A 19,054-nucleotide genomic window follows, 5' to 3' on the forward strand; every position below is an offset into this window, starting at 1 on the left:
CTTCAACCCGCCATCTAGCTGTGTGTATTATCGTTTCCAGAAAAACCAACTGAGTTTTTGTTGTTGTTGTTGTTTTTTTAAAATAATGCCAGGCAAAGGCAGGCCGCCACGCAGAGGCCGTGCTAGGGGCCGTGCTGCTATGCAATCCTGTGGCCCTAGCAAATTGCCCAGTTTTAAAAAGCCAATGACCCTGAACTCCCAAAATGCTGAAGAGGTAGTTGACTGGCTTACACAGCACACCCCATCCTCTACCGTTTCTAACTTTACCACAACATCCTCCTCATCCTCCACTGCTATGGCCACCCCACGTAACACTTCCTCCACCACCGGTGCCCCTTCTTCACTGGGGTCAGAGGAGTTATTTTCCCATGAGTTTCTTGAACTGAGTAATGCGCAACCATTATTGCCAGAAGAAGATGAAGGAGATGAGGACCTTACACCAGATTTAATTCTGGCAGAGAACACGATAGAGATGGACATAATGAGTGATGAGGAGGAGGTCCCCGCTGCTGCTTCCTTCTGTGATGTGTCAGAAGAAATTGATGCATCTGAGGAGAATGATGATGAGGAGATTGATGTTTTGTGGGTGCCTAGTAGAAGAGAGCAAGAGGAGGGTAGTTCAGATGGAGAGACGGAGAGTCAGAGAGGCAGTAGGAGAATAAGACTTAGAAGAAGCAGGGAGGACAGCCCGCAGGGATCAGTAGGGCAACAACATGTATCGGCACCTGTGTTCAGCCGGCCAACGCACCCGCCATTGCCGCCAATACCGCCAACTCCGCCAACTTCTACTGTTACCGCCAGATCGCACACTTCCAAAAAGTCAGCAGTGTGGGATTTTTTTAATGTGTGTGCCTCTGACAAAAGCATTGTAATTTGCAATGAGTGCAGTCAGAAACTGAGCCTTGGTAAGCCCAACAGCCACATAGGTACAACTTCTATGCGAAGGCACATGAGCGGCAAGCACAAAGCACTTTGGGAGCAACACCTCAAAGGCAACAGGCAAACTAAAAGCCACACTCCTTCTGGTCCAGCATCTTACTGCTCTACCTCTGCTCTCCTTGACCCGTCTGAACCACCCTCCACTCCGCCTTCCACCTTGACCACCTGTTCCCATTCCCAGTCATCTGCCACCAGCCAAGTTTCTGTGAAGGCCATGTTTGAGCGTAAGAAGCCAATGTCTGACTGTCACCCCCTTGCCCGGCGTCTGACAGCTGGCTTGTCTGCACTCTTAGCCCGCCAGCTTTTACCATACCAGCTGGTGGACTCTGAGGCCTTCCGCAAATTTGTAGCAATTGGGACACCGCAGTGGAAGGTACCCAGCCGCAATTTTTTTTCTAAAAAGGGAATACCACACCTGTACCAACATGTGCAGAGCCAAGTTACCGCATCTCTGTCACTTAGTGTTGGGCCAAAGGTCCATATGACTACTGACGCATGGTCCTCCAAGCATGGTCAGGGCAGGTATGTCACCTACACTGCCCACTGGGTGAACTTGGTAATGGCTGGGAAGCAGGGAATGGGTAGCTCAACAACAACAGTGGAGTTGGTGTCACCACCACGGATTGCACGCGGTTCTGCCACCACCTCTACTCCTCCATCGCTCTCTACCTCGTCTTCTTCTTCTTACTCTGCTGCTGGGTCCTCCTTCTCCTTCTCCACACCTGTGCACCCCCAGCTCCCCCTAGGCTATTCGACGTGCCAGGTACGCCGTTGTCACGCTGTCTTGGGGATGACGTGCCTGGAAAGCAAAAACCATACCGGATCTGTACTCCTGTCATCTCTGCAGTCACAGGCCGATCGGTGGCTGACCCCACACCAACTGCAGATCGGAAAAGTGGTGTGTGACAATGGAAGCAATCTGTTGGCAGCGTTGAGACTAGGCAATTTAACACATGTGCCCTGCATGGCACATGTGTTAAATTTAATAGTCCAACGTTTTGTCTCCAAGTACCCAGGATTCCAGGACGTTCTCACCCAGTCCAGAAAGGTGTCGGCCCATTTCAGACGTTCCTACACAGCCATGGCACGCCTTGCTGACATTCAGCAGCGCTACAACATGCCAGTCAGGCGTTTGATTTCTGACAGCCAGACTCGCTGGAATTCAACGCTCCTTATGTTGGAACGTCTGCTGCAACAACAAAGGGCCGTCAACGAGTACCTTTTTGAACTGGGTGGTAGGACTGGATCTGCACAGCTGGGGATTTTTTTCCCCCGTTACTGGGTGCTTATGCGCGATGCCTGCAGGCTCATGCGACCTTTTGAAGAGGTGACAAATATGGTCAGTCGCACCGAAGGCACCATCAGCGACCTAATACCCTTCGCTTTCTTCCTGGAGCGTGCCGTGCGACGAGTGACAGATGAGGCTGTAGACCAGCGTGACGAGGAGCTGGAAGCGCACGATTTCTGGTCGGAATCACCAGAACGAACCCAGGCACCTGCTGCAACGCAGGGAGAGGTGCCAGAAGTGGAGTCAGAGGAGGAAGGTGGCTTTGTGGAGGAGGAGGAGGAGGACCAACAGGAGCAGGCTTCCCAGGGGGCTAGTGGTGACCTTTTGGGGACCCCTGGTCTTGTACGTGGCTGGGGGGAGGAGACCGTGGATGATGCAGTCCTTGATAATGAGGAAGCGGAGATGGATAGCTCTGCATCCAACCTTGTGAGAATGGGGTCTTTCATGCTGTCATGCCTGTTGAAGGACCCCCGTATCAAGAGGCTTAAGGAGAAGGACCTGTACTGGGTCGCAACGCTACTAGACCCTCGGTACAAGCATAAAGTGTCAGAAATGTTACCAACATACCACAAGTCCGAAAAGATGCGGCATTTACAAACCAGCCTGCAAAACATGTTGTACAATGCTTTTAAGGGTGATGTCACTTCAGGAACTCATCAACATTCCAGGGGCAGAGGTGCCAGTAATCCTGCCACGAGCACACCTGCAAGGACAAAGCCCTTTGGCCAGTCTGTAACGTCAGACATGCAAATGTTTTTCTGTCCAAGGCAGCGCCACAACCCTTCTGGATCCACCCTCAAAGAACGCCTCGACCGGCAGGTAGCGGACTACCTGGCATTAACTGCAGATATCGACACTCTGAGGAGCGATGAACCCCTGGACTACTGGGTGCGCAGGCTTGATCTGTGGCCAGAGCTGTCACAATTTGCCATGAACCTCTTGTCTTGCCCAGCCTCAAGTGTGCTCTCAGAAAGGACCTTCAGTGCAGCAGGAGGGATTGTAACTGAGAAGAGAACTCGCCTAGGTCACAAAAGTGTCGATTACCTGACCTTTATTAAAATGAATGAGGGGTGGATCTCGGAGGGTTACTGCACGCCGGAAGACTTGTTCTGACTTCTATGCAGCTGTCCTTCTCTTCAAGCCTCATGACTCCACACACAGCTGTCCTTTAGCGTCCTCCTCCTCCCTCCGCCACCGTTACAAACTAGGGTGCAAACCCTACTGGTTTAATTTTTTCTGGCCTCTGTGCTTCAGTGGCTGCAACCAAAAAAACTGGGCAAACAATGTCTACAAGGTCAACGTATGGCAAAAAATGACTATTTTCAGCATTTATATGGCATATTTTTTCTGGCAACTGTGCTTCAGTGGCTGCGTCCAAAAAAATGCATATTTTCTGCATTTATATGGCATAATTTTTCTGGCAACTGTGCTTCAGTGGCTGCGACCAAAAAAATGCATATTTTCTGGCATTTATATGGCATAATTTTTCTGGCCTCTGTGCTTCAGTGGCTGCAACCAAAAAAATTTATATTTTCAGCATTTATATGGCATAATTTTTCTGGCCTCTGTGCTTCAGTGGCTGCAACCAAAAAAATTTATATTTTCAGCATTTATATGGCATAATTTTTCTGGCAACTGTGCTTCAGTGGCTGCGACCAAAAAAATTACTATTTTCAGCATTTATATGGCATATTTTTTCTGGCCTCTGTGCTTCAGTGGCTGCGGCCAAAAAAACTGGGCAAACAATGCCTACAAGGTCAACGACGTTGACCTTGTAGGCATTGTTTGCCCAGTTTTTTTGGCCGCAGCCACTGAAGCACAGAGGCCAGAAAAAATATGCCATATAAATGCTGAAAATAGTAATTTTTTGCCATACGTTGACTCAACGTATATGGCAAAAAATGACTATTTTCAGCATTTATATGGCATATTTTTTCTGGCAACTGTGCTTCAGTGGCTGCGACCAAAAAAATGCATATTTTCTGCATTTATATGGCATAATTTTTCTGGCCTCTGTGCTTCAGTGGCTGCAACCAAAAAAATTTATATTTTCAGCATTTATATGGCATAATTTTTCTGGCAACTGTGCTTCAGTGGCTGCGACCAAAAAAATGCATATTTTCTGCATTTATATGGCATAATTTTTCTGGCCTCTGTGCTTCAGTGGCTGCAACCAAAAAAATTTATATTTTCAGCATTTATATGGCATAATTTTTCTGGCAACTGTGCTTCAGTGGCTGCGTCCAAAAAAACTGGGCAAACAATGTCTACAAGGTCAACGTATGGCGAAAAATTACTATTTTCAGCATTTATATGGCATATTTTTTCTGGCAACTGTGCTTCAGTGGCTGCGTCCAAAAAAACTGGGCAAACAATGCCTACAAGGTCAACGTATGGCAGTTGTTTAAAGAGAACAGTAGATTACTAGCCAGCAAAGCTACCTAAGCTAAAATGTCCCTCAAATCCCTGCAGACTTCTGTCCCTCCAATACAGAGCAGTATCAAGCAGATTACTAGCCAGCAAGCTTACTATCATCTGTCCCTGAAATCACTAACAGCTCTCCCCCTACACTATCTCTTCCAAGCACACACAGGCAGATTTTTCAGATACATTTTTGCCCTTGATCCCCCTCTGGCATGCCACTGTCCAGGTCGTTGCACCCTTTAAACAACTTTAAAATCATTTTTCTGGCCAGAAATGTCTTTTCTAGATGTTAAAGTTCGCCTTCCCATTGAAGTCTATGGGGTTTGCGAACCGTTCGCGAACCGCTCGCATTTTTGCGCAAGTTCGCGAATATGTTCGCGAACTTTTTTTCCGACGTTCGCTACATCCCTAATGCTGAACAGTTATAAGATTAAAGGAAAAAAATGCTGGAGTTTTTTCATATTTTAAAGTGTGATTGTGTAACTGTTAAATATCTTTGTTTTAACATTTTTTTTAACCATTTGGGCATGCCACGTTTGTTTTAGGGTGGGCTCATGTCTAGTACATCTCTTTTGTCTTTATTTTACTTCCTTGGACATTTATAAAAATAATAAATGACCACTTCAAGCATTTGCACCAACATTACTAATAAAGATGTCTATATGACCTATATATACCCGCCCTATTCATATTGATCTTAGCGTAAGTTTCACTAGGCAGAACAGAACGTTAGTGAAAGTTCGCTTAGAAATGCTCAGCTGACCAATTTACGCTATTGAAACTGCACCAGAGTTCGGCCGCCGAGACGTAACTTTGCATTTTGATGAATTAGCGTATGCACTGCGAATTAGCGTTGGATGAAGTGGCGTGAAGTTTGGCGAAGCCTTCTGAGGCGAAAATTAGCACTTAAGTGAATTTCACCCATGGTGTATGCAAAGAAAAGGAGACTAAAGATAAGAGCACGCGATGGTCTCCCTGTGGCCCTGACAATGGAGCTTGTAAGTCTTAGTGGAGCTACTGCCGGAAATCCTGCATTTGAAAGAAAAAACATGGCTCTGATTATGGATTGTAAAAGTTTATTGGTGTTAATGGCGTTTGTTAGTCTCTTATTTCTCCTATTCTCATTGCTAAATCAGGCAAAGATTTCACCAGGCAGCAGTATAATAAACGCTAGCAAATCTTTCAGATAAGTGGTACCTGTATGGGATCCGTTATCTGGAAACCTGTTTTCCAGAAAGCTCTGAATTACAGGAAGGCGTCCCCTTGACTCCATTATAATCAAATAATTATAATTTTTAAAAAAATATTTCCCTTTTCTCTGTAATAATCAAACAGTAATCAATAATCAAACAGTACCTTGTACTTGATCCCAACTAAGATATAATTAATCCTCACTGGAGGCAAATAATCCTATTGTGTTTAATTAATGCTTATATTATTACTTTATATTTTTTTAAGGTATGGAGATCCAAATCACAGAAAGACCTGTTATCTGGAAAAATCCAGGTCCCGAACATTCTGGGAAAAAGGTCCCATACCTTTAACAAGGAATCTTCTTCCCCAAGAAAGTTTCAGTTGCCAGTTTTTTTAACGTACAATACTGTCCCCCGCCCCATTCCATGCTAATTGTGGTTAACTGGGGGATGTAAGTGACACAATTTGCACTGAAAATATTTAAGGTCTATTTAGTGTCATTTCTGGTGTTTGGTATCAAAATGATTTGTACATTCAGTTCTTTAGGTGCAAGTGTGCTGCAGCATTGATGAAGGCCGCTGGGGGAACCCTAAAGCAACTGCAAGCTTCAGGGGTGGCAATAGCTACAGTACTTGATTCTGGGTGTCAATAGTTGCAATGCGCTCAGTTGTGAACAGGAGGCAGGACAGCCTGACAAGTGCTGAGTGTAACTACACATATGTGCAAGGAGAACCTTTGGATGCAAGTTCCTTTAATGAATGGGATTTTTTACATAATTTTGTGTGAACACTGCTACACTTTACTCTTGTTTAAGCTTTATTTAACCATAAGCAATCCAAGACCCTTTAGTTAACCAAGCTTTATTTAACCATAAGCAATCCAAGACCCTTTAGTTTTTTTCCACCCTTTGAGTTTTTTTATTGGCTCATCCAGGCATAATAATGATTGCCTAGGGGCATATTTGCTAAAACTCAACTTTTTCTCACTTAAAAAAAATTCAACCAAACTCCCAAACCCAAATGCCCTTAATTTACCAATAATTATTATTGGTAAAATAAGTGTGAGAAAAAGTGACAACAAAATCGAGCTTCAATTTGAATCATGCAACTTTTTAGAATTGTCGCTCTGAAAACTCAAATTTATCGAGTTGTCTCTCGCAAAAATGTGAATTTATCGGATTATCGAATGAAAACCAGAGCAGAACACCCTGAAACTATTAAGAATCCTGAAGGTAAAAAAACATGTTCCAATTGTTGGATCATCTGCCTTTGACTTCTACATGATTTCGACAGGTTTTAGCTGGAGTATTTTTGGATTCAGATTTTTAGCAGCTTTGGAGCATAATACATTAAGAGGCTTTTTCCTTCTGAAAATTCAGATTTTTTGCCCTTTAAAACTTGACCAGAATATTGATTGATTAATAGGCCCCTTAATGTGTATGTGTGTGTGTGTGTATATTGTGACTGAGACCTATTGGAGTGGAGGGGAGGTTTGTTTTGAACAATTCAATTTTGTCCAAATTTAATTTTGGGCCTGGGAATGGTATATGGTTCTTCGTAGGTTATTAACAAATAAAAAAGAAAGAGAGAACATTTATAATTCCTGTATTATTGCACTAAATACTAATTCACTGCAGAGTCAGTGATCAAGCAGTGGTTAATGTTTGGATGAAGTGTCAATCATTTTCCCCTCCTGTAAAGATAGACAGATTGACAAAATCCCTTAGGCCTTAATGTACATGGAATGACAAGTTCTCTAAAGATAAATGCCTTTAGTTTGCTACATATATATAGTACAACTGTTCTTAGATTTATAAATAGCCTATATTAGGAAGTGATTTTGTCAAACATGAGTGTAGATAATTAGATAAGCAGTTGTACCACCCGTGTGCTTAAGTCATCAGGGCTATACATGTTGTAATTGCCAATAGATTGTCTAGTGCTTCAAGTATTTACATATTTAAATTTTTAGCAGGAAGCTGTGACCTTCCTTAACCGTAAGGACACTGCCGCAAGTGTTATGGCCAGTGGCCACCACCCACCTTGGCATCTAATGTTTGCTTGGTGTAGGGAGTGTAATAAAGAGTCGGCTTAGGGGGTCATTTACTAAACCCCAAATGTAAAAATCACGAAAAATTCATGCTTTTTTAAAATAAAATCTGACTTTTAAAAAATCACGAATTTTTCAGAACTTATTAAACCCCGAGGATGGAAAAGTTGGCATCTCAGACCTGTCGAGGTTACATATAGGTCAATGGAAGAAGTCCCAATGATTTTTTGATGTGCGCTGGGTTACGTGCAATACACTAACGTTTTCGGAGTTTTCGGGTGAAAATTCCAAAAAAATCTTGAAAAACGGATGGAAAAATCCAAAAAAATCGTGAAAATCGGATTATTTCCTGCAAAGCAAATTTTCGGGAAAATGTAATAATAAATAAGCGTAAAAGGATTTGATCGGCGTTTGTAGCAGAAAATATTGAAATAAATTCGGACTTTGTTAAATAACCCCCTAAGTGTTGGTTTGGCTGACTCCAGGTGGAGTAAGATGCTGCTTACAAAAGTGGTTTAAATTGTTCTGATTTTTAAAATAACAAAAGGTATATTACAGTATATAAAGCAGCTGACATATCATGCAGTGCTGTAATATATTGAACATTGGAATTAGGTAATACTATTAGCAGTGTTATTAGGGATAAGACATAACCATCCTCACTATTACCTCCTGATTGGGGGCTTCCTAAAGATGGCAGCTTGCAGCTTATTTTTTTCAGCTTATTGATAATTTTTAGAGGCCTATATATTTATGATTACATTTACCGGTAAGTGGTTTTAGAGGTTTTTGAAAACACAGGTTAAACTCAGTTTCTCTAAAATCACGAATGCCATGAAAGTTATCAGAAGATCTGGTTATAAAAAGTATAAATGGAAAACAATTCTGAGTAATGCGATACACAAACCTTTAAAACCTGTAAAAATGTGAATATTTTTAGAGGTTTATTTAATTACTAGCATAAAGGCAATTTGAAAACCTTCGAATTGATTACAATACGATCAGTGAATTTTTGGAGTTTTAAAGAAATATGTAAAAAACATAAATTTTTATAGAGATTTGTGAAAAAAAAAAGAAATCCGATTGTTAGGAAATAGGACCCGTAGTATCATTTTATTGATACTGGTGAATACAGTAGTATATGTTATGTTTTGGGTAGCCGAGGATGAGTAGAGTATAACAGTGCTTTATTAGCAGAGTCATGCAGGCATTACACAACAGTAACTTTCACTTTCACTTTTAATCTGTCAGGAAGTATGCACAGTATAAGTCTGGGCATAGTGACATCTACAGGCCATTTGTATAAACACCACAATATAGGCACTATCTATTTTAGAAAACAAATAACTCATTTGGTGTTCTATTTATATGATTAATAATAGTATTTAACTTTTTTTTTTATATAAATTCTCATTTCCTAGGCCCAATGTGTGTTCAGTGAAAGAGCCGTCCATAGCAGCCCACAAGCAACCTGTGATCCAAGCCTTCAGTCGCATGGTCAAAGTATGGAAGCAGGGATGTGCGGGGCAGGTGTGGTGCGTTGGCTATGAGAGAAGGTAAGCACAAGAGCACTGCTTTTCTGTCTATTGTGTGCTAAGTGTTAATTTAAAGGTGCACTAACCTTTTAACAGGATAACAATCTTATCTAGGAATTATTTGGGGCCTTAAGGGTGGCGACAGACGTGGCTACTGGGGGAGATTAGTCGCCCAACGACAAATCACCTCTTCTTTGGGCGACTAATCTCCCCTAAATGCCCTCCCGCCGGCTAGAATGTACAGTACCCCTAGCTACTAAAACACTCATGTCTAAAGTCATCACAGGATTCTTAGTATCACCCAAAAAGCAATATTTACCATTTTGCTTCACCTTTCCATCATTCTGATTGTATTATATGTAAAGTAATAGTAATTTTTTTCTGAAGTGCAGCAGTGTTATAAATGTTTCACTTGTGGCATGAAAAAGACAATTATAAATACATAAATTGCCATAAATATATCTAAACATAGGGGCAGATTTATCAAAGGTCGAGGTGAATTTTCGAATTAAAAAAATTCGAATTTTGAGCTATTTTTTGTGTACTTCGACTAGGGAATAGTCCAAATTCGATTCGAATTTGAAAAAAATTCAAAAATTCGAATATTGAAATTCATCATGTACTGTCTCTTTAAAATTAGACTTCTATCATGCGCCATCTAAAACCTGCTGAATTGCTGTTTTTGTCTTTGAGGGACCTCCTAGAACCCATTTCGAATTTGATCGAATGCGCTATTCCTTCGATTCGTACAATTCGAATTCGGCCGTATATGGAACTATTCTATCGAAAACGGACCTATTAAACCAAAAAAAACCTTTGACTTAATTTCGGCTGGTCTTTTTGAATTCGAATTTCGAAGTTTTTTCAATTCGAAATTCGACCCTTGATAAATATCCCCCTATATCTAGACAGCACTACATTTTTATTTAACAATATTATTTGTTTTTGTGTGAGCAGCCAGCTCATAAATATAATATCTAAGGGCAATGGCACTTGGCATGATGTGTTGTGTTGCTAAAAATTTGCCCAACAAACATCTGTTTGTTTCAAGTCGTCCTCATAGTAAGATATAGAGGTCGATTTCGGGTAGTTTAAACAAACCTTTAGAACTGAGATAATAAAGTGAGAGATAAGCCTGTGATCACCTCATGTGCCATTGGTTCCACTGAACACGTGTCTTTATTTTAAGAACAGATAAAATATGGCAGAAAACAGTAGAGCTAAAAATCAAGTTTACTGCAATAAAATCTGGCCTCAAATTAAAGATTTTTACATGCATATGTTGATTCAAATAAATGCTTTTCATTTACTGATTTTAGTGATTCTTTAATGTGCTACAATTATGCAAGTGAAGTGTTTAATTCATCAGGATTAAACATTTGGGGACCTTAATGCCTTGTGTTGTGCCATTTTAGCAAAATCACAGCAAAAGTAGCTAAAGGGGAAGGAAAAAATAGGCAAAATGAAACCCTTTTCCACTCTATTTGGTGCCAGAGGTGTTCATAGTACTACTGTAAGAATGATTTATTCCAGAAGGATAGTTGGTAACTGCATGGAACTGTTAGCTATTAAAGGTATAACCTCAGCATTCCAACCTGGTCGTGTTGGTTATACAGTTAGCATAAAGGCAGGCTTTGTTCTAAGAATGAAGGCCCAGCGTGTAGTAAATGTTTTTGTGTTGTAAAGTAAATATAGTGAAGGTTTCCATACAATGGGACAGCCCCTCTAGAGAGAGAGCTAGGGCGGGTACAAGCTAGTTAGACTAATATTTGGCCCGAACGCTTAGGGGCACAGTTACTAAGCACGAGTGAAGGATTCGAACTAAAAAACTTTGAATTTCAAAGTTTTTTTTGGGTACTTCAACCATCGAATATGCTACTTCGACCTTCGACTACGACTTCGACATTGAATCGCCACTTTAAACCTACCAAGCACCAATGTTAGCCTAGGGGGACCTTCCCCATAAGGTTTCAAAGCTTTTTTTGATCGAAGGAAAATGCTTGGATCGATGGATTAAAATCCTTCGAATCGTTCGATTCGAAGGATTTAATCGTTCTATCGAACAATTTTTCCTTCGATCGATCGATCAAAGTATTTGAGGTAAATCCTTCGATATTCGAAGTCGAAGGATTTTACTTCGATGGTCAAATATTGAGGGTTAATTAACCCTCGATATTCGACCCTTAGTAAATGTGCCCCCCATTGTTTCTTCTAGTTATTCCAAAGTGCCACATGTAAAGGTCAGTTAAGAATTAGGGGGAACCCAATGTTTTTGCTGTATGTAACCATTGCCTTATTACAAGGTATGGAAGCCCTGACCAAATACTGGACTTTAAAAATAGGTGGTGGGGCTTTAAACCAAAAAGTAAAAAACCACACAATTAGTTGTACAAACCTACAGCTTGTACAGCTGCTGGGCCAGTTCTCTGTCACACTCAAATGCTTGTGGCCTAGATCATTTTGAAATCTAAGGGTGAAGACACACAGAGCTACTAGTAGCAGCAACTTGTTGTGACTACAAAATGGCCAAAAAATACCCTGCCATAGACAATATGTCAGTGACATCATACCCTGTATTCAGAGAAACTGTTAAATATATTTTATTTAAATTTTTCAACCATTTGAAACTCATGCCACATTTGTTTTAGAAACGGCTCATTTTTAGGACAATAGAGGATCTCTTTTGTCTTTATTTTGCTTCCTTTGGCCATTTCCAGCAATGTCACCATCACAAATAAAGACATACACATGAACTGTATGTAGCCGCCATATTTAAATCGACGTAACTGTAAGTACATTTGTTAACAAAGTTTCGATAGGAAGAAAGTAACACTAGAGAAAATTCATTAAGAAACTTTTGCGCTGATTAAATTTTCGCTAGCGAAAATGCTCCAGCGTTCATTTGCCATATTTCCGCTTTTTGATGAATATGCATAGTCGTAGCGGGTTAATGTCTGATGTAGTTGTAGGCCTAGGTAAATTTGCCCCAGAGTGTCTTAGCATAGCCAATTATCATTATTGTCTATTTTGTACCCGTGACAAGTAACTGCTACTAGTAGCTCTGTGTGTCTTCACCATAAGGGCTTCTTCGGGCGACTAATCTCCCAAACTGCCTTCCTGCCAGGTAGAATGTTAGGTATAAGGGAATTTTATATTCCATGAGCCTGCATGGGGAGGGTTGATGGCAAATAAATGGTTAAATGTTACAGCAGCTGTGTGCGGAGTTTAAAACAGTTTGTGAGGTAAATTTTTCCCGCCTAAGGTAGTTGCTGGGCTGATTGGCAAGGTTAGAATGTAAGGCCTCCATTGGCTAAGTGAAGGTCATGTGATTACGCGAGGAGGGTATATAAAGCAAGCGCTGAGTGTGATTGTGGTCATTCAGCGGTGGATGAGCAGAGGAGCGCTTCATTACCCTCCTGAGAGACGTCGCCGCTGAGATGTCTTCGCCGACCAGAGCGGAGGATTTCGTCCCTTGGCTGCAGAAGGCGGATCGTGAGGAGCTGCGCAAGATACTGGCGCACTGTCAGAGGGAACTTCAAGAGCCGGATGACGACGCGCTGTCGGAGGAAGCGGCGGGAACATCCAAGTCGGCGCGAGTGGCGAAGAAGGCGAAGAAGGTGGTGGCAAAGAAAACAACACCTCAGAAGCGGAAGCGGAAGTTGGTGAGGAGGATCCCGTGCCGTACAGATGTAGCTCCGCTGTGGCCTGCTTCTTCTCCTCCGCAAGATGCGACGGATACAGAAGTCAGTGAAGGCGCTGTTGCAAGTGGCCGGCAGGAGCAAAGAGCTGTACACTTACCAGCCAATCAGGCTGCTGTTTCTCCTCCCTCCCGATCTGTTTCCTCACAGGTCCGGCAGGAACAACCCGGAACTAGCAATATGCAATCTGACAGGACGTCGGATATCTTAAAGGAACTGGGTAAGTTATTGCAACAAGTGACTCATGAACAAACCACTCCTGGTGCGGCGTTAACGCTTACAAGCACAGGGGTTAATGAATATGCTTATAGAGATTCTTTTGCTTGTGAAACTACTCCTTTGGGCCTGCATTTATCTGCTGCCGTGAGGGAAAAAATTATAAAGGGGGATTATATAGATATTCTTTCTCTTTTACCGGCAGCTAAAAATTTTCTTAGAACTGACCGTAAAGGGGATTCAGAGGAGGAAAGGCGAAGACCTGTGGCCAGAACTTTTTCAAACTGGCTTCAGGCATTTTGCATTTATGCAAATATATTATGTCAAAGTAATCCAGAGCTTAGTCCAGGATTGTTTAAGCATCTGGATATAATCCTTGAAGCTTATAAGGGCTATGGGGGTATAGCATGGTATATATATGAAGATCGTTTTAGGCAGAAAAAATCCATCCACAGGTCGCTGACTTGGGGCACCAAGGACATTGATTTGTGGATGGGGATGCTCACAACAAAAGCGCCAGTTGTTAGTCCTGCTAATTTGACTAAGCCAACAACGGTAAAAAACACTTGTTGGATTTATAATGAAAGCTTTTGCAAATGGCAAAATAATTGTAGATTTAAGCATGAGTGCTCCATTTGTAATGCTGCACATCCTGCCTTTCGCTGTGCAAAAAGATTTGTGCAAAATAAATCCAATAAGGACCACCCAGCAAAAAGTGACAACCCCGGTGAGGCTGCAAAACATGCTGCCTTATCTAAGCATTTACCCCGACCAGCAGAAGGCAGCTCTAATTAGAGCCGGTTTTTCTGAGGGTTTTACAATCCCAGTGGATGAGATAAAATGGTATCCAGTTGTAGAGGATAATCTTAAATCAGTATATCATCATCCGGAGATAGTCAGGGATAAGCTGAGAAAAGAGCTGGTGTTAAATCGGATAGCTGGTCCTTTTTCTGATATTCCACTTCCAAATATGAGGATTTCACCTTTGGGAGTAGTCCCTAAAAAGGAAGTAGGTGCTTTTCGCCTTATACATCATCTATCCTTTCCACAGGGCCTGTCTGTTAATGATGCAATTTCATCTGATATTTGTTCTGTTGAATATGCATCATTTGACAAAGCGGTTGATTTAGTCAGGCTTTGTGGGCGAGGAGCTATGTTAGCTAAGAGCGACGTCGAGTCGGCTTTTCGGCTTCTCCCTATTCATGAAACTTCACATCATCTTTTAGGTTTTCATTTCGATGGTTTTTATTATTATGATAAATGTCTCCCAATGGGATGCGCTATATCTTGCAAATATTTTGAAATTTTTGCTACATTCGTGGAATGGACAGTAAAATTTGAAACCAGCTCTCAGCATATCCTTCATTATCTTGATGATTTTCTTTTTGTAGGCCCAGCTGGCACAAGAACGTGTGCAATGTTATTGAGTACATTTTTAGCCCTATCAAAACAGTTTGGTATTCCTATATCAAAAGAAAAAACTATTTTTCCGACTACAAATTTACAGTTTTTAGGAATAGAAATAGATACTTTGCAGATGGAGTTTCGACTTCCAGCTGAAAAGCTTCGAAAGCTCAGAAATTTAATTGCTACAGCTTTGTTAGCTAAAAAATTAAAGTTGAAGCATATTCAATCGCTCATTGGGCATTTAGTTTTTGCCACAAGAGTGATTCCAATGGGTAGGATATTCAATAGACGTTTGATAAGTTTAACTTGTGGAATTTCTAACCCAAATTGGCACATTCGGATTCCTACGGAAATAAAAGCAGATTTGGTTGTGTGGCGCGATTTCTTAGAGTTATATAATGGTAGAACATGCCTTCAAGACAGTTTTGTAGACAATTCTGTCATAGACTTATATACAGATGCAGCAGCAAGTGCTGGTTTTGGAGCTTACCTTCAAGGCAGCTGGTGTGTTAATAGCTGGCCGGCGAATTGGCAAGAGATGGGTTTGACTAGCAACCTAGTCTTATTGGAAATATTCCCAGTGCTGGTGGCATTAGACATTTGGGGTCCCAGGTTAGCTAACAAAAGGATTAGGCTCCATTCAGACAATATGGGTGTGGTACAAGTGATAAATAATTTATCAGCAAAATCACCCCCAGTGGTTATGGCTGTAAGACAAATAGTACTAAGAACCTTGGAACAAACATTTGGTTGAGGGCTAAGCATGTACCAGGTTATCAAAATTGTTTAGCTGACGCTCTCTCTCGTTTTCAGTTTGCCAAATTCAGAGAACTTGCAAGAGAGGCAGTACAAGAGCCAGATCACTGCCCTCCATACCTATGGGATCTTGTAACGCAGTGTTAAAAAATTTATTGCAGAAATCAGTTTCTGAAAAAACCTGGTTAGCTTATAGCAGCGCTTGGATGGATTGGCAGGATTTTAAAAATCTACAAGACTCTGGAACATCGGATATAGACTGTTTATTACTTTTTATTTTAGAACATGTGGAAGCAAATCATACCTTATCATACATAAAGAAGCAACTAGCTGGAATATCCTTTTTCATTAAAATGCTGGGTGCAACAGATATAACAAAAGCACCAGTGATAAAGCAGATTTATAGAGGCATAGCGAGAGTAAACGTTAGCAGGGAAGATAGGAGACCAATTACTATGAACATATTACGCAAAATGTTGATGGCGTTAGAGGTAATTTGTTCATCCTTATATGAAGTAAAACTTTTTCAAGGGTTATTCTTAGTTATGTTTTTCGCTGCTTTAAGAATTAGTGAGGCAGTTTCAGAATCAAAATCAAAACCAGGGGGTCTTTTTCTTAAAGATGTTTCTATAATTCAAAATAAATTGAAAGTTTTTATTCGAAGATCAAAAACAGATAGCTTGGGAAAAGGAGCCATAGTTTGGATTGGTGTCTTTAAACATTTGAATCTCTGTCCAGTGACAGCTGTTAATGAATTTCTTGCGATAAGACCTAAAATTGATGGGCCATTTTTCATGCACGCTGATGGTTCGTATCTGTCAAAATTTCAACTTTGTCAAATTTTTAAAAGGTGCATTAGGCATCTCGGACTTCCAGTTGACAAATACAAAAGTCACTCATTTAGGATTGGAGCGGCAACACAGGCTGCTTTAATGGGCATGGACGAGAAATTCATTAAGAGTATTGGTCGGTGGGATTCAAGGAGATTCAAATCGTACATTCGTCCCAACTTAGTAGATGTTATATCGTTTTTCTACTTTTCTTTTATAGGTTCTGAGTCATGTACAGTATGGATCATCGGCCATTCTTATGTATTCTGGGCACAGAGAAGAGCAGTGATTAGACCATATGGTCCTAACTTGAGTTTCCCTCAGAACATTATAATTCGCTGGTTTGGCATCAGAGGTGCCATGTGGGCTGATTTACCTGCCATGATTTCTAGAATGTATGTAAATTGGGGACGACCTGATATCATTGTCATCCATTTGGGTGGCAATGATATAGGTCGAATGAGAACCATTGAGTTGATCAGAAACATCAGACGTGATGTGGCACAACTTCATTTCACGTTTATAGATACAATTATAACCTGGTCTGAAGTTGTTTCAAGAAGAGTATGGTTATATGATGTACAGCATAGACCGCTTGAGCGTTGCAGGCGTAAGCTGAATTTTGCAGTAGCAAAATTTTTAAGATCTCTTAATATGAATACTTACCGTCACCAGGAGCTGGAGTTGGGTGTTAAAGGCCTTTTCAGAGCAGATGATGTCCATCTGTCTGATATAGGAAATGATATTTTCAATACTGGTCTACAGACAATAATTGAGAAAGCTTTATTTAAATGGAGGTGTGCCAAGGCTACTTTCATGATGTGAAGTAGCTTGGCGTGGTGGAAAGTAACTTTTAAAAAATGTAAACAGGCTTATGGCTTGGTGTTATTAAGGCTGAGCATTGAGAATGGTTAAACAAAATTGTTAAAGTAAAAAATTGGCAGCCTAAGTGTACAGGCTTGTACAGGCTGGCTAGGTTTATTACCAGTTATTATATATATACCTGTTATCAAAAAGAAATGCTTTCTGGAAAATATTGAGAGTTACAAATAAATACAGCTGCGGCCTTTTCTCCAACAAAAGCTCTTGGTGTCTGGTCTCTTTATTTTTATTTAGTCCATCATACCATTCCCATGTTAGGTATAAGGGAATTTTATATTCCATGAGCCTGCATGGGGAGGGTTGATGGCAAATAAATGGTTAAATGTTACAGCAGCTGTGTGCGGAGTTTAAAACAGTTTGTGAGGTAAATTTTTCCCGCCTAAGGTAGTTGCTGGGCTGATTGGCAAGGTTAGAATGTAAGGCCTCCATTGGCTAAGTGAAGGTCATGTGATTACGCGAGGAGGGTATATAAAGCAAGCGCTGAGTGTGATTGTGGTCATTCAGCGGTGGATGAGCAGAGGAGCGCTTCATTACCCCACCCTCCCACCCTAGAATATATATTAAAAAAAAAAAAAAAAAAAAAAAAAAAATTATATTGTCGCAGCAGTGGAAAGTAACTTTTAAAAAATGTAAACAGGCTTATGGCTTGGTGTTATTAAGGCTGAGCATTGAGAATGGTTAAACAAAATTGTTAAAGTAAAAAATTGGCAGCCTAAGTGTACAGGCTTGTACAGGCTGGCTAGGTTTATTACCAGTTATTATATATATACCTGTTATCAAAAAGAAATGCTTTCTGGAAAATATTGAGAGTTACAAATAAATACAGCTGCGGCCTTTTCTCCAACAAAAGCTCTTGGTGTCTGGTCTCTTTATTTTTATTTAGTCCATCATACCATTCCCATGTAAATTCCCGGCTGGATGGCACTTGGATCGCTTCGGCTTTTCGAAGTCGCTCGAAGTTTCCTCGTGAGGCAACTTTGAGCGACTTCTGAAAACTAAGCATTCCGAGTGCCATCCCACCGGCGATTTACATTCTAGCTGACGGGAAGGCAGTTCAGGGAGATTAGACGCCCGAAGAAGAAGAGATTTGTTGCTGGGCAACTAATCTCCCGAAATAGCAGTGTGTGTCTCTGCCCTAAAGGATTATGATAAAAAAGCTCCCACGGGGACAAAAATCCCATGGAGGGCCCCCTCTGGCTCTTGGATGTTTTAGAGTATTTTATATGCAAGAACCAATATTCTTTTTGTATCAACTTTTAAATGACCCCTCTGCGCCAGTTAAGGACCTTGGGAGTTTTCTCATATGTTTATCCATATAAAGAAATTGATGGCACAGGACACAATGTGCAGGACACCCGCTGGACGACTCTGACAGCCCATTCTCAAAACCTGTAATTTGTCACGGACAAGGAGTAAAGAATATTTACTTGGAGGGAACTGTACTTAATATATTTTCTATTATTTTCTTGTATCGGGTTTCAGGTTCATTTGAGTTTTCTTTTACTAAAACACACTTCGGATTTGTTGAAGGCCCCTCTTAGCCTGAAAGACTGAAAATGAACAATGTGCTCATGCTATGCTGATAATTTGCCCATTTCAGATTTCCACTAAGAAGAGCAAATCAATCAGTTATTTATTTCCTGCTCAGTGGCTGGGGCAGGAATTCACACTGAGAAGATGAGGACAAAGCTAACATTTAGGCTGCTCGCTTATTCTTCCATGTACAAAGACTGTGGCATGGAAACCTCATACAGCACTAGACTATTAATACCAGGTTCAGCAACTTCCCTTCACACTGTAATTTTCAGCAATTATCACGAGTAATGTATATGCTGC

General features: G+C 41.0%; 1 protein-coding gene across 2 annotated transcripts in view; it reads left to right on the forward strand.

Moving 5' to 3' along the window:
* Positions 1 to 19,054, forward strand: part of megf6.S (multiple EGF-like-domains 6 S homeolog) — a 320,522-nt gene that overhangs the window by 37,988 nt on the left and 263,480 nt on the right. For both annotated transcript variants that reach the window (XM_018228002.2, XM_041571504.1), the window contains exon 2: positions 9,316 to 9,450. In XM_018228002.2, coding sequence (XP_018083491.1) covers positions 9,316 to 9,450 — 135 coding nt within the window. The remainder of the gene's footprint in view (positions 1 to 9,315; positions 9,451 to 19,054) is intronic.

This window comes from Xenopus laevis, chromosome 7S (assembly GCF_017654675.1).
Source record: "Xenopus laevis strain J_2021 chromosome 7S, Xenopus_laevis_v10.1, whole genome shotgun sequence".
NCBI classification, from domain to species: Eukaryota; Metazoa; Chordata; class Amphibia; order Anura; family Pipidae; genus Xenopus; species Xenopus laevis.